This window comes from Grampus griseus (genome assembly GCF_964374135.1).
Source record: "Grampus griseus genome assembly, chromosome: 15".
Classification (NCBI taxonomy): domain Eukaryota; kingdom Metazoa; phylum Chordata; class Mammalia; order Artiodactyla; family Delphinidae; genus Grampus; species Grampus griseus.
In genome coordinates this window covers 37,901,797-37,924,119 of record NC_139009.1, presented here as the reverse complement: position 1 = coordinate 37,924,119, position 22,323 = coordinate 37,901,797, and the positions used below count along the sequence as shown (strand labels likewise).

At 47.5% G+C, this 22,323-nt stretch overlaps 1 protein-coding gene across 1 annotated transcript; it reads left to right on the top strand.

The window, feature by feature from the left end:
- The first annotated feature begins 1,008 nt into the window (after window positions 1–1,008).
- MCFD2 (multiple coagulation factor deficiency 2, ER cargo receptor complex subunit) lies at window positions 1,009–10,707 on the top strand. Its single transcript, XM_082672002.1, has 4 exons — window positions 1,009–1,116; window positions 6,799–6,959; window positions 7,680–7,839; window positions 9,215–10,707. The coding sequence occupies exons 2-4, from the start codon at window positions 6,811–6,813 to the stop codon at window positions 9,341–9,343; spliced, it is 438 nt and encodes a 145-aa protein (XP_082528128.1). The 5' UTR covers window positions 1,009–1,116; window positions 6,799–6,810; the 3' UTR covers window positions 9,344–10,707.
- The last annotated feature ends 11,616 nt before the right edge of the window (window positions 10,708–22,323 follow it).

Genomic DNA, 22,323 nt, shown 5'->3' with positions numbered 1-22,323 from the left:
AATGTTATTGAATTAATGAATAAATGAGCAAATGGTAGAATGGATGCATGGCAGAGGGAGGGCTGAAAAATGAACTAGATCTATAACTAACTCAAACTTCAGGGGAAGGAAAGGGGAAGGAGCCTGGAATTAATAGGGTTTCTTCTATCCTACAAAGCCTCTGCTCTCTTGCCACACGGTCAGGGAAGGGAGGAAATAAAGATTTCTGAACTTCACTGGAAAAACAGTGCCTTCTCTGGGCTATTAAGCTATTAAGTGATTCTTGATCCTAGACCATGTTTTCACCATCCATGTTTATTTCTTCATTCTGCCAACACATAAAAAGATAGGAAGCCCGGGTGCCTTGTTCTCCCAGTTCCCAGACACCCGACATGGTCCTCTCAACCAAGTCCCTGCATCTTCTTCAGTCCCTGGCTGAGACTCCGGCAGTTTCATATTTCCTGGGGTTATTTGGAATTTTTCCTTAGAGATGCATCTTACCTATCTAAGGATCAGTATATCCGAAGTACACAAAGTTTCCTGTTTTCCTCCATCCTGAATTCCCCTCGGGGCACACTGTTGGTGGTCAATTGCAGTGGCTAATGGCTTGATCCTTGTAGAACTGGAATGGCACGCAACATTTTTTTCCTTTACGCTATTATCTTTCTTCCCAACTTGCAGTCAGAGGAACCCAGGAACCTGTAAATGTGGAGGTGGAGGTGGAGTTGGAGCTGAAAGCCAGTTTTGACACCCGCTGCATCCGCTTTCGCCATCTTAGGTCCTCGCCCTACTACGTCCCTGGGGGCTTCCGGGGTTGCCTAGCAACCTGCGGGGACTCTGGGGGTTCAGGTGGCCCAACCGAGTATCGCCCTCGGGAAAGTAGGCAAAAGAAACGCCTCCGCCCAGCCCTTACTGGGCCTGAGCCCGTTACACGCGGAATCAGCCCAGCAGCGCGGCGCCGGGCAGGGGCGGGGCCCGCGGCGCCAATGGGCGGGCGGAAGGGGTGCGCGTGCGCACAGCGGGACGGGAGGGTGGGGCGGGGCCGAGAAAAAGCGTTCTGAGGACGGGTGCTGGTGAGGCTCACGCCGTAGGGCTTCGTGTCCGGAGAAAGCTGTTTGGCAACTGCTAGCTGCGAGGGTGAGTGAACCAGGGAGCAGCCGCAATCTGGCTGCGGCCTGTGAGGCCTGTGACCCGACCTTGGAGGAGGAAGTCCGTGGGACGGCATTCAGGGGTCCGCAGCGGGGCGGGATCCCGGCGTCCCTTTGGGGGTCTCGGGGCTTCTGGCTCAGGTTGGGAGGCAGGAGCGGCCTGGGTGAGGGTATCGGACCCCAAGTCGGTCCGGGAAGCTAGCGGACTAGGAGCAGAGCCTCTCCCCCGGGGCAGATGGGCCCGATCAGGGCCAATCTCTGCCCTCTTGGAGACCTGCCGTGGACCTGCGCGCTGGCCTGAGTCGTAGCTCTCCATCTGCTCCTGTACCCCATCTCTCTCTGGGGGAGACAATAAACAGGTCCTGTCGGGCGGGCGAGCTTGGCCAGGCCGTGCCAGGGGAGTGGGGAGGCAGGGGGAGCTTGTATTCCTCTCTAGTATTCCCTGTCTGGGCATGGCACCGCCATCCACCCAGTTGCCCAAGCAGAAACCTGGGCATCATTCTCACCTCCTACACTCTTTACCCACCCACATCGATTTCATCACAAATCTCTCTGGGATACACCCACTTCTCCATGCCCAGTTCCTCTGCTCTAGCTAGTTCAGGCCACCTTCATCTTTCCCTTGGACTACTCAGTAGCCTCCTGACTGGTCCCTGTATCCCTTCTCCATCCTCTGTAGTTTGTTATGTAGTGGAAAGCCAGAGTGATGGTCTTAAAACAGAAATCTGATCACGTCACCAGACCCCTCTCCCCATTCCCTTATCGCCCTTCCGTGGATTCCCATTGCTCTTATAACCTCTTGAACAGGGCTTACAAGGCCCTTCGTGACCTGTCCTCTTTTTACTTTAACTCATCCATCTCCACTATACTGTGTCTTCAACCATATTGAAAGCTTTTTATTTCCCAGATTGGATCAAGTTCCTTCTAGGCTTAGGTGTTTGTTACATTATGTTCCCTCTACCTGAGATGCTGTCCTTTAGCACCTTGAAAAAAAAATCATCCTTCATGCATTAACCCAGGTGTGGGTTGGGGCTTCTGTGGTACCCCAGGGCTGTTGCGTGAACTGGTCTTTCTTTTCCAGCAGGCTGTAATCTGTGTGACAGGAGCCTGTCTGGTTCACAGCCCTTTCCTTAGAACCTTGTGCAGCACCAAGCTGTTAATGAAGAGTGTTAGCTAAATGTATAAATGAAGCATGGCAGCTCCCTGGGCTCCCCAAATGAACAAAGAGATCAAGTTATTAAATGCCTGCTTTTTCAGAACCAGTTCTCAATCCCCAACCCATGTAGAGCTTTCTTTGCCTAGGAACCTGGTTCTTTTCTTGCTTTCAGTCCAGGACCATGGTAGTTTTAAATGGGGAAATGCCAGTCAGGTTTTTCTTTGGCATCACCTCTGGCTACAGGATGTGTGGCTGCTTTGAGGTTGATTCTCAGCTGAGGGCCCCAGCAGGAGAGGAAAGTGGCTAGCAGCTGCTGTGGTTTTTATGGGAGGAAGGCTCGCTGCAAACTCTTAGGTGTTGGTAAGACGCAATGAGCGTGGGCCTGGCCAAACCACTGGTGGGACGGCTCCAAAGGGAAGGTTTTTTTTGTTTTTTTATTTTGCGGTACGCGGGCCTCTCACTGCTGTGGCCTCTCCCGTTGTGGAGCACAGGCTCCGGACGCGCAGGCTCAGCGGCCATGGCTCACGGGCCCAGCCGCTCCGCGGCATGTGGGATCCTCCCAGACCGGGGCACGAACCCGCGTCCCCTGCATTGGCAGGCGGACTCTCAACATCTGCGCCACCAGGGAAGCCCAGTTATTTTTTTTAGTGTAGTCAGATCCTCTGTGATAGGGAACAACACACCTAGGTTGCAGGATCCACTGCCCTGATTCAGAGTGAAGGTGTGCTATGCCAGGTCAGCTCAGCACTTGGTAATAAATTCACTAGGGTAAAGGAGAAGCAGAGAAAATAGGTTCCCTGTCTTCAGAGAGGGAGAGAAAAGAGAAAAACAAACGGAGCACAATATGTGACCATATGTTAAGGCCAAGTGAGTGTGAGAGACTGCAAACTGAGGTCAGAGGAGGGAACAGTCGGTCTTGGCTGGGAGAACACAGAGGTGACATTTGAATTGGGCCTGGAAGGAACAGGGAGGACGGACAGGTGGAAACAGTGGGAACAAATGCTCTGGGACTGGAAGAGGCTGCTGGAGCTGTGAGGGAAGCCCAGTTACAGTCAGGGCACTGCGGGAGCTCCCTACCATCAGTGGTCTAGCGCTTCTTCCCAGGAATGACGCTTCTCCTTGTGAAAGGTGTCTCAATGGTTGTGTTCCACTCTCTCAGAAATCTCTCCTCTGGATTTTTCTCCAGCCTAGCCTTTAATTTCTCAGAGGCCAGTGAGCCCAGGAACTCCTGGGGCTTATCTGCCAAGCTCTTTGCTTATGGCCTTGAGCTAAGTAGTTGGATGATGCAACTTGTTCTTGCGGTGGAAGGGACTTGCTAATGTTTCCTTTTCAATGTGAGTGGTTTAATTTGTTAAGTGGCAGTCAGATTCCCTGTGCTCCTGTAGCACTTGTAGGTGGGAGTTTCTCTTCGGTGTTTGTAGATTTGTCTTTTGTTGTGGTCTAATGGTTAGAAACCTGCCACAGCAGACCAAAATGGGCTAAGTCCAAAATGTATGGTTCTTGACCTTTATCCTGTCTCCTGTGAAGAGGGGATAATTTGGACTCAAGCACTGGGTTGCTTCTTGGTGTTATTTAAATAGAACCTCTCCCCCGCCTACCCCACCCCTATCTGATATACTAAGTATCCAACCACATAGTTATAGGAAACGGTGCCATGGGTCCGATGACCACTCAGCTTTTCTATCTGATAGATGCCTCCGAAGCTAAGTTTCATCCTCAGTTACATTGACATCAGAACTTGGCAGCGTTATCTGTGAAGGTGGTAATCGCCCCCAGCTCCCGAGGACCGTGGCACACAGGCTGAGAATCACCAGCGTCTGAGCAGGCACTGTGCCCAGTGCTGGGGATGTGGACGCAGTCCCCGGCCTCACAGAGCCCAGTTCCACAGGGGGTACTGAGAGGTAATCAGGCACGTTCAAGGTCGTGTGCACAGCTGTTGTCAGCGATGGACAGGACCCTTCTGAAGGGAATCACTTAGGAGCATATGGGAAGAATGCCTAAGCCAGACTTGGAATTGAAGAAGGCTTGCTGGAGAAAGAGACATCTAATGCATATGAATCTGAAAGACTTGGGAGGAGCTGGCTTCCCCCTCTGGTCCCTCTTGTCCCAGAACTCTATGGTGTGTGGTCAGAACAAGTTGTTCTGCTCTAGTTGGGGCAGTCTCTGCTGAGAGTAACTTGAGACCTTGTTTTCTGGTACCAGGTACAGTGACAGTGGCCTCATCAGGGTCTGGACACTTTTATTTGGTAAGATTGGGATGTAGTTTCTGGCTGCTCCTGAATTATTTTGTAGAGATGAGACTTAACTGGAATCCCCCTTTATATTCCATCCATATAGTCTGGAACAAAATTATGGGCTGAATTGCATTAAATACATATTTGTAAAGACAAAACATGTTTATAGTAGAAATTTTAGAAGCAATAGAAAAGTAAAGAGAAGAAAAATCAAAATCACTCCTGGGGACTTCCCCTGTGGTCCAGTGGTTAAGACTCCGAGCTTCCACTGCAGGGGGCGTGGGTTAGATCCCTGGTCGGGGAACTAAGATCCCACATGGCATGGGCAAAAAAAAAAATAATAATAATAATCACTCCTAATCTCATAATTCAGAAAATAATCTTTGTTAATAGTTTTTAGTCATTGTCCTGTGTATGAGAAATATACATACATTGTTTTGGTTTTTACAAAAATGAATTCTTCTTTTTTTTTTTTTGACTGTACCACACGGCTTGTGGGATCAAAGTTCCCCAACTGGGGGTTGAATCAGGCCCACAGCTGTGAAAGCACTGAGTCCTAACCACTGGACTGCCAGGGAATTCCCCAAAAATGAATTATTCTTTACAGATTTTTGTAGCCTGCTCTTTTTCTCTTGGTATATATTGAATATCTTTTTCTGTTTCTGTTATGAATTATGACGATTGCATCATGATGTCCCTATTCAGTTGTGAGACTAGATGCTTCTTTTTATACCCTAGAAGTTATACATCCCAGTGACCATTGTCTCCTTCGGGAGGATACTGCTGATATCCAGCAAAGTGGGTTTGGGAAATTTTCTTAAACATTGTGGGGATGGCATTCTCCCAGGGTCCTACCCTACACAGAGCCTTTCAGGACGGGTGAGAGGGGCTGTAACACCTCAGTGGAGGTGGCGACGGCTTCGGAGCTGAGCCCTCTGTGGCATGTGCGAGGGTCTGACTGGTACCTTATGCTTTCTCTTCGCTGCTCTAGGTTTTTTGGCTGCAGCTGGCCCCTTAGAAATCACTGGCCCTTATTATCCAGGGAAGTGAATGTGTGAGTCAGGTGTTTCCTTTGTGTTGTATGGAGATCTCCTGGCTATCCTTCACCTTCCTTTTTGAGGTCAGTCTGTAAGCCCCTGGAAAGACCAGGACTTTCTGTTTAACAGCAGTTAGTAAAGGCCCGAGCCTTGGTTGGGATACGGATGGGAACAAAGCACTCCTGCCCTCGGGGAGCTTGCTGTGTAGCCAGTTGTGTCTTCTTGTTGACCACGATTCCAAGTCTAGCTAAACCCCAGAAGTACTTGACGGAACCTAATTCCTATGGAACTCTCCTCTCCAGCGCTCTTTCACCTGGTTCAGTTACTTGCCTCCGTCACAGCCCTGGGAGGTGGACAAGGCAAGGGTTAACGTCCTCTTTTCCGTGTCCACCACTGCGGGCCTTGATCTGACCCGCCCCGTTGCTTCCCTCAACCCCCGTCTCTGGACTCACTCCACCTAATACCTTCCCTGCTGTGCTGCCAGCTGAGCCACTGTGAAACCAAGCTCTGATCTCGTCTCCCATTCATGAACCCTCAGTGGCTCCCATGTATCCCCAGGAAACTTCAGCCCCCTTGGCCTAGCGGGCAAAACCACATCCAGCACGGCCTGGTCAACCTCTGCAGCCTGTTGTCTACCGTTCCGTCTATTTCATACCCTCTAAGCTCCAGCCTGACTCAACCACTTGGAATTTCTCTCCCACTTGTCTGCACCTGCCCCTCTGCTCGCTCCTTCCCTTCGTCCTTCAGTCCCTCCACATCCACTGTGTGCCCATCCATCCGGGCCCTGCTGAAGTATCCCCAGGTCTGTTAACCTTCTCTGGCTTTCCCTCGCCCAAAGGAAACTTCTTCCTCTGAACTCTCAGAGGGTTTGATCTTTCTTTAGTACACCTCACTTTGTGCCTTGATTCGTGCTCTCAGTAGGAAGTATTTCTCTCGCCAGACTGTAAGCTGCTTGTAGGCAGAAATACTCTCCAAATCCCTGTAAGCTGTCACCAAGTTGCTTGGCGTTCCAAAGGGGCGTCAGGAAATGTCATGGACCTGCCCTCCCGTTTGAGTGATGGGGACCTGGAGAGCGCAAGGTCACCCTGCAGTCTGGCGTCAGAGCTGTCCTGGGCCCAGGCCTCCTCTTTCCCAGGCTTGCTTCTTCACCCAGGTTCCCAGGAGCGCGCTGTGTCAAGTCGTGAAAGAACCTCAGTTCAGTTCTGGTGTTCTCACCTTCATCTTCTGTGTTCCCCACCTCCCAGGTACCGGTGACCATGAGATCTCTGCAGCCACTCAGAACCCCCTTCCTGTGCGCCCTGCTCTGGGCCTTTTGTGCCCTGGGTGCCAGGGCCGAGGAGCCCGGGGCCAGCTTCTCCCATCCCGGCAGCGTGGGCCTGGATAAGAGCACAGTGCATGACCAAGAGTACGTATTCCGCCGGGGCTGTGGTCCAGGGGCCTCCCCACCTGCAGCTGCAGCCAGCTACAAAGGCACGCGCTGCCCAACTTTCCTTCTACTATTTGTGCGACCCCTTAACATTTTCCAAGGATGATATTTATTCCTTATGGCCACCTGTAAGTCAGGTATTCTTTTTTCACCATCATATCACAGATGGAGGATCTGGAGGCCCAAAAGGGATAAATGACTTGCCTGAATTCATTGTTTCTCTCTTTCACCCCCCCCCCCCACACACACACGTAGTTGCAGAGTCCAAAATAGAGCTAAGGTTTCTTGCTTCTGACAAGACCTTTTTCTTTTGTATTGGCGTGTTCAAACATTGAATCATTTGTTGCCACTTTTGCCCTGGGCCAGTTAGCCTCACACATTATACTCTGTTATCCTTAAATTGGTTTAAGAAAAAAAAATTAATAGCTCCCCCAAATGCTATAACAATATTCTAATAATAAAAAGGAAAAACACCCATAATCTTGCCAGCATAACAAATGAACTATTTGATTTTCTTTTCCCCTGCTCCTCTCAGGGCCTCGCCTGTATCTGTCTTCCCTGAGTGTGGTCTGCCACTGTTGATGTTTGTTTTTCTGGGATGGATGAACTTTAAGATCTTGAACATTTCAGAGTCCTTAAGGTTTTGGTAGGATCCCAGCATCGCCACCAAGTGGTCTGAGTCTCACTGTTGGTCTTTAGGCATATCATGGAGCATCTAGAAGGTGTCGTCAACAAACCAGAGGCAGAGATGTCCCCACAAGAACTGCAGCTCCATTATTTCAAAATGCATGATTATGACGGCAATAATTTGCTTGACGGCCTAGAACTCTCCACAGCCATCACTCATGTCCATAAGGAGGTAGGTCAGGCAATGGCTCAGTAGACAGCAGCTTGGAAGAGCCTCCCTCCGGTAACTCAGTCCCCGAACTTGATGACCTCCCCCGTCCTTGTGCAACACTATTGCTGCTTCTCCTTTTTCTGCTCACCCTCTGTTCTGCCTCTTTTCCTGTTCAGCGGTCCTTCTCATACAGAGTGACGGGCTGAGGCAGAAGCCCCAGAGCTTTCCTTTTATCTTTAGCAAGTGCTGCTGGCATTTCTGCTGCACGCCAGCATCTGAGAACCAGCTAAAAGACAGACCACATTCCAAATGCAGAACAGGGGAGAAGTTATCTCATTTGGGAAGAATGGCGAGTCAGGGGACCAAGGGCTCAAGGGATTTGGTGATAATTGAGGGTTTGGGTGATACAGTATGGTGCTCGTAGTTTACAAAGCACTTTCCAGCAGGTTAGAGATCTCGTCTGATCCCTGCAGTAGCCTGGGAGCAGGAAGGGGCAGGCCTTGTTATTGCCCCCAGTTTGAGAGGTAAGGAAGCTGAAGTTCAGATCTTACGTCTCCAGATCTAATGTCTGTCCCACTGTGCCACACTGTAATCTCTAGAGAGCAGGAGAGGCAAAGTTGGGGAGGGCGTGTGCTCGCACGGCTGCGAGCTGAGCCTGGCGGGGTTTGCTTTGAAGGCTGCGAGGAGCGCTAGGGCTCGCACGGGAGGCTGGCATGACGAGCGCAGGGTCTGCTATGGGAGGCATACGGGCGGACGCCAGGCAGAGGGACTGGGGTCCAGCAGCCCTGGCAGGCGAGGATGCTGGTGGCGGCAGGAGAGGGAAGGGGGACGTGGGAGAGGAGGCAGGGGAAGAATCAGCTGAGGACGTGAACAGCAGTAGCTCAGCGCTCAGCCCTGTGAGCAGAAATGCCTTCGCCTCAAAGATCATGATGAGGTCTACTGGTCGGCAGTGCCTTCTTCGTCTTGTTCTGACCTTGAGATGTTGTCTAGCGTGGACTGTTTCCACTTTAGCAGAGCTGACCCTCAGGAGGGCCTGGGCTGTGAGCTTTTCTCTAGGATGGGGCTGCGGGTCCTGGAATCTCTGAAGCTCAGAATTCTGTGTGGACCCAGCTTTCTACAATGAACACGTATGACTTTTGTAATGAGAAAAGAATGGAAAGTAATTTTTAAAACAAATAAGCGAGTGCTTACTTTGATTGTATCGTCCTTTTAACTGCCAAAAATCATTTCTAAATTGGATTATTATGAATTGAGTCTGGATCTGATATGTGGTTTGTGGATTCCTGGACGTAGAAATACTACATCTGAAGGAGTTTATTGACATTTTATTTTGGACATTAACCAAGCGCTTCCAGTAAAAGATGCCGCTCATCCTTGTCTAATTTGTACCTTGTAGGAAGGGAATGAACAGACACCAATGAACGAAGATGAACTGATCAACTTAATAGATGGTGTTTTGAGAGACGATGACAAGAACAATGACGGATACATTGACTATGCCGAGTTCGCAAAATCACTGCAGTAGACACGATGTGGCCACCTCCCAGTTAGATGCAAATGTGAACCGTTATAATGTGATCAGACACTTTCGGTAATGCAAAATAACTCATTTCCAAAATACTGCTACGGTATTTTGAACCTGTAGCAGCTGGTTACACTGGGGTGAGAAAGAGAAATCAAGAGAAATCAAAAAGCAGAGAAATGGGACATACTGTAGTCCCCAAGTACTATTAAATCTCTTATTGGACAAGGGCTTGATTAAAGAATCCTTTTAAGAATATTGGATAATTGGAGCTGAGCACTCAGGAACTAGACTGGAGAATGCTGCCAGGCTCTTGGTTTTAATTCATGCTACCTGAAGAGTAAGACAAGCTCTTGCTAACTGGACACACTTTTCAGCAACTGAAGGAATGGAGTGAATGCCACATGTTTTCCCTGGTGGGTCCTGTCTTCAGGAAACATGGTCAGTATTCTGTAAAGTTCCCCTGGCCTAAATGATTACTCGTTCTGGCCAAGGGAGTATTTATTAGGCTATTTCAAAGCCACAGCATCTATTTCGAAGAATGTCAAATAGTTCAGCGAGCCACAGAGTCTAAGATTCTGTATCTCCTGGCACTTTGGAAACAGCACACCACTGACCTAAGAGATTCACCGTTTTCAGTTTTTCAATATTTTATAAAACTACTGCCACATCCTTATGCTTTCTTTTATGTCTTCTTCAACCTAGGAGAGACCTCGAGTCTAAAAGTGTTCTCTACTTCTCATCATTAGCAAATGTTACAGCTTTCTAAATATTTGTATTTAACTCTTGTTTCTAGGGTTCTGGTTCGCAGTTTAGAAGCTCTTAGGAATAAAAGGACTTTATCCCTTCTGCTTGATACAGCAGGGGTGAGCTACTAGCTGGGCTAGCGTAAGAGAGACGTGTAAAGATTGTTCACCAAGCACAGTGATTAACCCAATGCAAGTTAGATTTAGAAAGAATGTTGTTTAAATTACCTCTTCTAGCCTGAATACGTGAATTCTTTCAGATCAGGAAAGATTAGAAAAAGAAGCCTGAAAACTCTTAACATTGTGAATAGTAATTGAAAACAAGCAGCGGCAGCAGATTATAATTTGGTTTATGGGATGTGACGCATGTGCTGTGATAGGAAACCTGAAATGATGGTTGAATGGGAAACAAACTGCATACAATTTGCTGTAAGATATATAGAGACTTATTTTCTGTACCAAAGTATTCTTTCAAGAAAAATAAGTATTTGTAAAAATGGTTTCGTGTCAAGTATTTGTGCAATCAGAGCTGAATTGTAAACTATTCTTGCAAAGTCTAGTATTTTGAAAGATTTATATAATGAATTCTGGATATATGACGAATAAAACCGATGAGCAGTTGATTTTGTCCACATAGGCTGCTTCTCCTACCACACTAAGGGTCGGTTGGTTTAATGCAGAAGTTTACACGTGCCTTCTCCATCCCAGGTGCTGGGGCCCACCCCGGCGCTACCCTGTTCCTTTCTGCAGGGGTAGATTCCCAGGATTCACAGTCACTTTCCCCTTTTAGGCATTTTTTCCTCTGAATGAAATCACTTTTTTGGACCTTCCTTCTCTGGCCAAGTTCAGATTATGACTGCATTCTCTAGCTTAAGAGAATACAAGGTTTTCTCCTTGAGTCTGGTGACTGGTTTTTCTTTGCCAGAAAATTTAATTAGATAGTGTTATCGAAAGGCTCCCTGGCCCAAGCAAAAAGCACAGTCTTCCCTGGCTTTTTGGGAACGACGCTTTGTTCTGCCAATGGAAAAGTGAGCAAAGGAAGAAATTACCATTGCCTCCCCCCCAGCCCCACCCCCTGCCCGAAACCCCTTCTTCATCCAGAGCTGCCCTTCCGGATGGACCTAGAGAGCAGGCTCGCGGTTGAAAGGACCTCACACTGTTGGCAGCTAGGGAGTGAGGCAGCTGGGGAGCAAGAAGCCGATTCTTACAAGGTAGAGTCGCCCAGACCAGACACCTCTTTTCTCCTCCGCAGCTGGCTGCTATCTGAAATTATTCCATGCTGGCCTCTGCGATCCTGTTAGCCTACCTTTCCTCTTAGGAAATTTCCCTGTGGGCGAGGGGCCTGCACCATGAGGGGCAGAGCATGGTCTACCCTTCCCTCTCATACCCCCTTTATCTCCTCTCCCTTTTGTGAGGCATTGGCCTTCTCACAGTTCACCTCAAGGATTTCTCAGAATGTATAAGAAACATCTCTGCACCTTAGTTTCTTTATCTCTAAAATGAAGATAAGTATACTTGAGAGAGGCCGCCTCCTAACAGCACAAGCCTTGGACTCAGGAAGAGCTGTGCTCTGAAGTTCTCTCCACTGCAGTTTCTCATCTAAAACTATAATGAAGCTTACCCCCACAGAGTGGTTAAGAGTATTAACAAAGTGAGAGAAAATATATAAAACATCAAGTAAGTGGCTGGCACAGAGTAGGAGCTAAAGACGGTCAGTCCCTTGTTCGTCAGCCTGGCTGAAGAGTCAGGGCCCCTTCTCACTGAAGAGTGGGAGCTTGAGGGGCTGGACAGAAGTTTACGACCCCTAGGGGCTCGCATCAATGGGTCTTCTCTGCTTGTCTTTTTTTAAATCTGAATTTTTAACTTTTTTAAAATTTTTTGTCCGTACCACGCCGCTTGAGGGATCTCAGTTCCCTGACCGCGATTGAACCCGGGCCATGGCAGAGTAAGTGCCAAATCCCAACCACTAGGCCACCAGGGAACTCCCTCTTCTCTGCTTCTTATATTCCTCAGTCTAAGTGCTGAATGAATGAGTGAGTGAGTGAATGAATTCTCAGAAGAGAAGAAATGAAGGGTCGTATTAAATGCAGTGGTGAAAGACACAAAAGCGTTGAAGTAGAAATCGGACCAAAGGAGTTTTCCTCTCACCTGGCCTCCTGACAGTTGATTTCACTGGGCCTCAGTTAATCCCCCTGAGAAAGGGGAGAACTGACCACCTCCCACATTTCCTTAGTTGGCACACACAAGGCACCAAGCCATTAGCTATGCCTCCCTCCTTAGAAAGATCTGGAAAAGAGAAGAGAGGCACCAGCAAGTGTGCAGGGCTGTGGGGATAGAGACCACCAGAGGACAGCTGCTTCCAAACTTACTTTTTCACCTGCGGTTCCCCAAGAGAGTTTTGGAGGTGTGTAGTTTTAAGAAGGCACTAGAGGAGGATTTTTAAAATAAATGGCAACTACAAGATGATAGAATAAAGACATCTATATCTCCATCTCAAGTAATTTGTCCCAAATCAAGAATAAGAACAAAAAAACAAATTCCATCTTCAGTGACCTGGGTTTGCCAGATGTGAGGGTGGAAAGCAGGTGGAGAGTGGTAGGTAGGCTGACAGGAAGGGAATGGGGGTGGCACTGAAGGAAGCATCTTCTTTGTCCCCTAGAATTCTAGAAAGGTTCAGGGGCTAGAGGAACGAGGTACCACGGGAGGTGGACATGAAGTGTGGAGCCACAGGCAGGGATTATTCCAACCCTGTGAGAAGAGGGGATAGACCCAGCCAGGCCCAGTCTGTCTCATCTGGGCATCCCCCATTTGGCCTCCCCAGAATACTGCAGGCTGGCTCTGAAGGAGGTGAGCCAGAGACGCTCTTGTCTTGGGAATGCCAAGTGGAGAAGAGTGGGGATGAGGGACCACGCTAAAAACAGAAGTGAAATGCACTTCTGCACATGGTTACATAGCTCCAGACAGCCAGGAGCCAGGCTTGTGTTCCCTGTGAACGACAAGTTCATTCTCTTGAGAAACTGAGCTGCCCCCCGCCAAGACCTTCAATTACTAACATTATGGGGTTCCTAATGAAAAATCAGGATGGCCACCTGCTCCCCCAGCAGACAACCACCAAGGGGAGCCCGTCCACACACCTACGGCTGCCAATCAGCTTGTTAGTGTCACACTTAAATACGAATGGTTTACTCAAGATCATAAGTCAGTTCAGGGAAACCTTCAACGCCACAGAGAGACAGTAACCAAAACAAACTGAGAAGAGGAGCATTGGGGAAACTGAATTAACGCAGGGATGAGCAGACAATTAAAAAAATCATAATCGGTGTCCTCAGAGATGTGAGACTTGATCACATCCATGAAACATAATTCGGATGCCATGAAAAAGGAAAAATTGGAAAAACAATCTAGAAATGAAAAATGTGATAACACCTGAGAGGTCTCTCAACAGGGACAAGTTGTAACACATCCATAACATGGGACCCTACTCAGCAACCAAAAGGAACAAGCTATTGATACGGGCAGCAGCCTGGGTGAATCTCCAGAGCATTATGCTTAGTGAAGAAAAGCCAATCCCCAAAGGTTATATACGCTATGGCTCCATTTATATAGGATTCCTGACACGACAAAATTGAAGAAATGGGGAACAGATTTATGGTTGCCAAGAATTAAGGAGGGCGTGGGAGCAGGAGAGAAGTGGTCATGGCTATAGAAGGGCAACCGGAGGGATCCTCGTTGTGATGGGAATGCTCTGTATCTTGACTGTATCAGTGTCAAAATCCCGGTTGGGATATTGCCTTATAGTTTTGGAAGTTGCTACCGTTGGGGAGAACTGGGTCAAGCGTATACAGGATCTCCCTATGATTTCTTACAACTGCATGTGAGTTATCTATAATTATCTCAAAATAAAAAGTTTAATTAAAAAATAAAGTGTTGAAAGACATAGTCTTTTCAGCCCCACCACAGCCATTTTAAACGTGGGCCCTCTGAGGCAGTGTTAGAATAGGCCTGTTACTTGGTGTTAGTGCCCCAGGGGCTGTACTGGCAGTGCTCACAATTAGAGCCTTTTTCCAGAGGCTTTCAGAGAATTCGCTGTGCTCTGCCAGAAACACTGCGCTGGGCATTTTCTGTCCATGAATTTCTAATTGCTTCCCACTGGGTGGCTGGGGAAGGATGTACAGGTCGCTCCTGCCAAGGCTAAGAGGCCCAGGGAGGGGAGAGGAAGGGTGAGGAAGTCATTGCACCTCGGTGGAGGGGGTTACGAGGGGCTGACCTAAGTGGCTGGAGTCCCACAGGACTGAAGAAGCTGAGTGTCCCTTGTCCCTGGCTGTGGGTATAGCCAAAGAGGAGTGGAGTGGGGGGAGGTGTGGCTGTAGTGGGTGAACCTGAGAGGAGAGATGCAACAGGTGTCCAAATGGAGGAGATCTTGGGGAGAGACCTTGAGCTTCACAGATGTCAGGGAATCAGAGTGTGGGAAATGGTGTGTGTGTGTGTGTGCGCGCGTGTGCGTGTGTGGTGTCATCCACAGGCCAGGGTCTTGTATCCATAGCTAAATTCTATGAGCTCTCTGGGGTGAGAGGTAGAATGGGGGGACCGTATCTGAAGGGATAAGGGTTTTGAAAGTACCCATTTGTGTAGCCTGTGGGTTATGGGAGCCCAGGGCCCCATCAACAGCAACCTCATCAAAACCCATCCTTGGGTTGTGGAAGTGGGTCACTGGATGGGCAGAAGATGGTGTAGATGGGGCAGGCAAGGAGCAGAGGCAGATGGTGAAGCCATAGGGCTGCCTCAAGGTGGGACCTCTAGCCAATAGTTCGGGCAGGTGTGCCTGCCTCTGGAATGTTCTCACATTTCCCCCCTCCAAGAAGGCGGACATACCCAGGCTGTAAGCCCATACTGATCATAGTTTCAGAGCTAGGCCTGGATACCCACTCAAGCTGGGCCAATGCATTCTCCCTCCCAGGGATTTGATGCTTGGGACCGAGGGACACAGCAGCAGGGAGGCACCGTGGTGGAGGCATGTGTGGGACCCTTGCTGTTCAGTGCGTGGCATAGACCAGCAGCATCACCTGGGAGCTTTATGAATGCCCACCCCAGATCAGCTGAGTCTCTTTAACAGATCCCGTGACTCGTGTGCTCATTGAAACTGGAGAAGCTGCTCTAGAGAGAAGGTCCCCAGATACCTTTTGCCAGGAGGCCTGAGCTGCCCTGTATCTGCTGCTCTGGGAAGTTTGGTTCCACTCTCCCTCGGTTTCCCGTGGCCTCCACTGAATTGCCTTTTTCTGTCTGGCTAACTTGGTTTCTATATTGTTTATGACCAAGAGAACCTCGCCAACGCACAGGGACAAGTCGGTGGGGACAGTGTAACTCAAGGGCAGGCTGACCCAGTTTGCCATACCAACTGAATTCCATCAACAGACAGTCAGTCCTCTGTATTCATAGATGCTTTGAGTCACGTTCAGTGAAAATCCCTCCCCCCCAAAATGAAAATGATTTTAGCCGTTCATCCTTTAGGACAAAGTTATCTCCTTGGATTCTTTTCAAAGGGATCATGTGCTGGGCTGGGCACAAGAGAAGTCATGGAGACTTTTCCATGTTCACATTTTGGCAAAGCCTGGCTCTGCTTCCCCAGGAAAGTCTTGTATTGAAGAAGACCTTCATCCTTTCTCCTCTGACTAGTCCAGCCCGTGGTCACCTGTCCCTCCTCTGAGCCTCCAGAACAGAAGACCTTGACCTTTTGTGGGCCATGGATCCCTTTACGGAATAATGTTTTCAAATGCATAAAATAAAAGACAAAAGATTTCAAAGAAGCCAATTATATTGAAATACAGATATCAAAATATTTTAAAGGGTGAGCGACTTAATATATATGCTTCTTAATTAACATTAGTAAGATCTAGCGGCACTTCTAATAATCACTGTAATTTCAAAGTTGTGATGAGTAAGTGATTTGAGACATCTGCAGCAACTACACTGTGATAGGAAAACGTTTTGTAATTTTCTCTGAATGACAAAGTAACGGTTTCTGCTAATACCAGCGCGGTTTGTTGCCTAATGCATGACTGATGAAAATGCTAAGTTTCAGCTTGAGTTTCATGAAAATAAAGATCTACTTTTGTTCCTGCCCAAGCTCATGGATCCCCTGAAGTATATCTAGGGACGGTTGGTGGACCTGAGGTTAAGAACCCTTGCCCTAGAAAGTACCTGGTCAGTAACATGTAATAAATTAATTATAGCCATTGAAATAATGTATTTTTAAAAATGCCAAAGAGATGTGTATTAAAGTAAGATTCCAGGCCCCATCACTTCTCCGCCTGCCTGCCTGCCCTTCACTGGGGTCTGCTTCTCTTCTACGTGGCATTGTCTTGGCCGAGTCCTGTGTTCAATGGACCTAAGTTTGTCTTCTCTTGTCCACTGGACCACCACCCCGACTTGAATGCACAGCAGAGGCTGGACCAAGAAGGACCACTCAATCAGCATTTGTTGACTCTGCCTGTGATGACTCTTTGAATGTCTATATTTTAAGATTCTGAGATTTTTGTTATCTACCCTGTTGATCCCCTCAGGTCTCTTTATGCAAAATTTGTCATTGGCATGTGCACCACTAGATGGCAGCAGCATCTCACAGAATCTCCTTTCCCAGCCCTTAGACGCCCATCCAAGGGCTATTTATTTTTTGAGTCAGTTCTATTTCTCTCCTGGAAAATCCAAGGTCACTACCCTCCTCACCTCCCCCGACCCGTGTGGATTTCCCAGACAGAGTCGTCACTGCATTATTTTGCTCCTCCAGTGGGAACGCGGTGGGGAGAAGTGGAAGGGTGTGGGTAGGTAGGTAGACTGTCTGATCTGATTGGTATGCATGGGGAATTCAATTCCTACCAGCATTTATTGGGCACCCATTATGTGTCAGACCTAATGCTATGCTTCATTTACAGGATACACTGTCCCTGTCACAGATGTGTGGCCACGTCCTGAGAATGAAGGGGAAGAGTAGTTGTGGTCTTTGGGCGGGGAGGTTGGAGAACGGTTTAGAGTAGCAGTGGGAACCCGTGCTGGTCTGAGCAGTACTGCTCTCACTGAGCTGTTCAGTCCATTTGGAAAATGTAAGTTACAAGAAACTCTGATTGCAACGAAGCTAAAGTATGTATGTGGATGAAGCCTCGAAGGTGACATGCAAACATGAAGTCAGTAGCTGGGATGCAGTTGAAGGATGATGGTCTATAGGAAATATTCTCTATACAAACTACTCTGTCACATTGCCATTATATAATTAAAAAATAAAAACATTAAAGAACATATCATTGATAATCCTAGTGACCTCAAGCTAGCCCCAAACCTATTACACACGCTATTCTTAGATGAATCAGGCTTGGTGAGAAACCTTACAGTAGATTGTGTTTGGGTCACTGAACTTGACAAGGACACAGAACATTTCCTTGTGGGGTCGGCAGCTTCGTTTGCTTCAAGGTGGAACAAAAGCCTTTTAATCTTCAAATCCAAGCAGCAGGCTGGCTGACATCAAATGCTTATGTGTGTTCCTGAGCAGCAGAGCCGAATCACAGGGTCTTTTTAATTGGAGGTGACTTGCCCTCCTTTCCACACGATCATTTACACGGGCAAAAAGATAAGCTGACTCCTCTTCAAATCTCCCGGCATCAAACGGCCACTAGAAGCCTTCTTCTAAAACATACACACACACACACACACACACACACACACACACACACACACACACACACCCCACCCCCACCCCCACCACCACCACCACACACACACACACTAAAAACAACAACAAATCCATTCAAAAATGAATAAGAACTTGAAGAGAATGAAACTGCTCAGATTGAACTACTTTGGGAAAAGGCATTAACCTTTCCCCAAACAATGGAAGTGATGACCTGGCTGCAAAGAAGAGATGGTGGTGCTGTGGACCCAGTAAACTCTGAACAGGCCAAAGCAGTGTACAAAATCTAGGCTTTATCAGCCTTTGTGCCACTGTGCTTTCTTTTCCTAATACAAATGCCTTCTGAAAAATCTCCACCCTATGGCAGCTCGGCCAAGGAGAAAAGGAATTTCCCCTCCACTGCAGTCAGGATGGCTCTCCAGGGGAGCAAGGCCACCCCAGAGGTTGCCACATTGTGCAGATGGAGGTGGAGAGGCATGGGGATTCACGGGAAGCAACCTGGATTTGGAAAACGGGGTAGATTGAAAGAGCCAAACCCCAAGGGAGAGACGGGAATGGGGGGAGCTCTGTCAGTGCCCTGCACCCTGGTCTTTATATCCTAACCTTAATCCTTAAGGTTTGATTCCAGCAAGCTCCTCAGATGTTACCAAAGCTGAGAAAATCCTCCTGCCACACTTCTCTTCAAAAAGTCTAAGAGGGACTTCCCTGGTGGTGCAGTGGTTAAGAATCTGCCTGCCAATGCAGGGGACACAGGTGTGAGCCCTGGTCCGGGAAGATCTCACATGGCGCAGAGCAACTAAGCCCGTGCACCACAACTACTGAGCCTGTGCTCTAGAGCCCGTGCACCACAGCTACTGAGCATGCATGCCACAACTACTGAAGCCCACACGCCTAGAGCCCATGCTCCGCAACAAGAGAAGCCCCCACTCGCTGCAACTAGAGAAAGCCCGTGCGCAGCAACGAAGACCCAATGCAGCCAAAAATAAATAAATATATTTTTTAAAAAAGTCTGAGAACGCTGAAACCCCAACAGAGGTGAGAAAACTTTGCTTTTAGAAATGTTACTCATCCTTTAGCAACACAAGCACCAAAGAGAACTCAAACTGCTTTATTTATTGTCAGGCCTTGAGGAACAGGGCTCTGCAGATCAGTTCAGACAGCAGTTTTGAACATCTCTCAAGAGCCAGGGTTGAATGGGGTCAGGATTCTAGGGGTTAGGTGGCCTCTCAGAGCCTCAGTTGCCTCCTCTGTAAAGTGTGGATAATCTAGTGCCTATTACGTAAGATTGTTGTGGAAATTAAGTGTCAAGTGTCTGCGGCATTTATTGATAACTGATGGATCAATTGTATGTAACAATATGCTCCTTGGCATGGATTCATTCAACCACATCTGATGGATCTCTGAGGCCACATATAAAGATAAGTGAGACCCTATGAATGTATATACATCCACATATATTACATCGATTCTAAAATGTACATCTTCATGTTTTCACATATTTGAATTTGGCAACCCTTCTTCTTTCTTGGTGGTAAATGAAAATGGAATAATGGTGTGACTTAATGGTGTGACTACAATCAGTGAAATCTTAGAGTTGGTGAAAACCAGTAACAATCATACAGACAGAGTCATCAGCTCTCCACCATGATCCAGCCTCTAAACAACACTCAGAACAAGAATCCCAGTACAGGTGACTCAGGATGCTGTCTTCTCTCTCCTCTGTCAGCTCCCCTGCTGCCTTTGCAGCACAGGAGTGAGAGGGGCCTTTGGGTGACTGGACTCATCACTTCTGGGCAGCTGAAGGCTGGGCCATACCCAAACTCCAGTGCACATACAGGTCTGTGATTAGAATGCAGGCCCTTAGGCCCTGCCCTGGGGGATCTGGAAGTGGAGCCCCAGGTGGTTCAGCCATCCCTGGTCCCTCCCTGGTGCCAGGGGATTCTTTGCTGGAGGGGAACATCTCAGTTGTGGGCTCAGGAAAGGTTCTTTACCAAAAACCCTGAGTTTGCTTCCAGATGCTGCTCGTCCAGGAGCGTGCTGACGCTGGTGCATGCTGGTTAGTGTGAAATCAGCCACGGTGGGAGCATTTACACCAGAGCAATAGGCAAACCCACCAGCCGAGGCTTTTTAATTTTTTTTTCCTTCAGAGAGCCAGTTTACCAGCACACTCTATAACTTCTCCTGCTCTGGGTGACCTTGAGGGAGGAGGTCATGGAAAACCGCTCTGAATGAGCCTGTCTTTCCATCTGAACGGGGATAATTATATTTCTCCCCTCATGGGGTTGTGGGGGAATAAACGCGTTCATGAGAAAGCATCACGCCCAGGGCTGGGCTCCGTCAATTTGCAGTTTATTCTTTTGCTCCAGAAGTTTCCTATAATGTTTTCTCTTTGGGAACATACCAGGGGGAGAATGAAGTGAAACGAACATTCTTCATGAGACAATTCAAATCTCCATGTGGGTAACTAGCATTTAATAGTAAGGATAATAGCAATCAACTTTATATGACTTTTTATATTTTAACCAACTGTATTTAATGCGGCACAGCCTCCCAGGGCAGACACTGCTCTCCCCATTCTTCAGATGAGGAAACCGAGCCTCCGAGAAGTGACTTATTCTGTGTCAGGTGGCTTGTAAGTGAAACAGGAACCACGACTTTTGACGTACTTTTTTTCTTCTCCATCACATTACAACAGAGCCTGTGGGAAGGGCCATGGGTGGACAGGGAGGTGGGTGGCAGTAAAACAAACCAAACCCCCGAGCCCCACAAGGTTCCTGCCCAAAGCTGAAAGTTTAGTTGGAAAACCTGCCATCAGCGGATGGTTTAGTGAATTCACATACTCAACCATGGAGGGCGATGCAAGACCATCTCAGAACCTTCAAATGAACAAATCTGAACAGATGCTCCCCTGGACTGTGTTTTTCAACAGTGCCGTTGTTCTACTACATCTGCTCCGGTGTTTGCAGGGGAAGCCGAGCTTGGGGCTGAGCGGCGGCCTTTCTCTTTCCCCTGGCTGCTGTTAGGCTCTTGGTTTTCTCCAAGACAAACATTAAATTCTTGAAAGCTGAGGCTGTCCACCCTGGGTGTGAGTACAGATGGTGATTTAGTCTTTGGTTTCTCCAAGTATGAACTTTATGGCCCAAGCTGCTTATTGACTTATGAGCTGATTAAAAGGAAGAGAGAAAACCTCTTCCAACTAAAGACACTCACCAGACCTTTCCAAAGTTTAAATAAAGTTGAAATTCAGCAGCAGTTTGGCTGCGGTTGAGGAAAGGGAATTTGAGTCAAGTTCAGAAGGCGTTCAGAAGGTGTTTAAGGGTCCAGCCCTGTGGGTGCAAGGAGCACAATGTCTTCCCTTAGAAAGGGAAAAAGTTGGCTTCCAACGTTGGTTGCCTCAGCCTTGGGCTTTGCTGAGAAATTAGAGGCAATTATTCAAATAATTCAGGAATCCAGAGAGAGCAGGGGGAACCCGGCCATCTAGCTTCTGGACATGGTACAACATGATGGTGACCATCAGCTGTCCTGATCATATCACCCCAGGGCCACCTGGGCACACAGCCCTCTGGGTCTCTCAGCCCTCATCTGTGGCTCAGTGAAGGGGTGGTTTTTTAGGAGCTGGGGCTAAATCTTACACACGATGTGTTTGGCCAATGCAGAGTTTTAACTTTTCTTCCCTTCCCTTCCAAAAATGTGTGTGCCGTTAGGAGGGAAATGCTGCTACGATTCATACTTCTCACTCTTTCCTGATTTTTACACCCACTTCACACACCCACAGAATAGGAGACTGGTAAGGGCTCTTTCAGCTTTAAAGATTCCATGATTAAGATATTCATGATTCATCCACATCTTGAAACACTGAAATCATTTTGTTGAAAAAAATTTGTTGATATGGAAAAATTATTCACAATGTAATGCTGTGTATAAATGATAATGCTGGTACTAGAAAGTCATGTACTGAAATGTGAACTCTGGAAATCTCTGGGCTTTGAGATGAAGGGTGATGTGCTTTTTATCTTTCTGCAGCAGATGATATCATAATTATTACTTTCTGAGTTCTGGGTGAATGGTAAGCTCTCTGAATGCAGGGTCCATGCTGATGTGTTTCTTGTTGTGTCCATAGTGGCAAGAACGATTTTAGGGATACAGGAGCCACTGGCTGAATATTTGTTGAATGAATTAATGAATGCTTTTCTGGGTTGTATCAATAGAAATAGTACAATGAACATAAAATACTTTTATTTATTATTGAGGGGTAGGGGGAGCAATAAATGCTAATGAACAAAAATAAGATGTACTCTGATGAAATTTCATATTCTTAATATCTTCATTAGAAAACAAACAACAGCATCAACAAACCATAATGGAAAAGAATATAAAAAATAATGTATATATATGTATAACTGAATCACTTTGCTGTACAGCAGAAATTAACACAACATTGTAAATCAACTATACTTTAATTAAAAAATAATTTTAAAAAGTAAAAAACACAAACAACAAAACATCAACAACCTACAGAAGTTTGAGTATTGGGTAAGTAAACAGCCCTGCTAAACAAG

What these genes read in the sequence shown, in the direction of transcription:
- MCFD2 (XM_082672002.1), top strand. Translation starts at nt 6,811, where the DNA reads ATGAGATCTCTGCAGCCACTCAGAACCCCCTTCCTGTGCGCCCTGCTC. An exon ending in AGCACAGTGCATGACCAAGA is followed by an intron (nt 6,960 to 7,679) that starts GTACGTATTCCG and finishes GTTGGTCTTTAG; the next exon opens with GCATATCATGGAGCATCTAG. An exon ending in TCACTCATGTCCATAAGGAG is followed by an intron (nt 7,840 to 9,214) that starts GTAGGTCAGGCA and finishes TGTACCTTGTAG; the next exon opens with GAAGGGAATGAACAGACACC.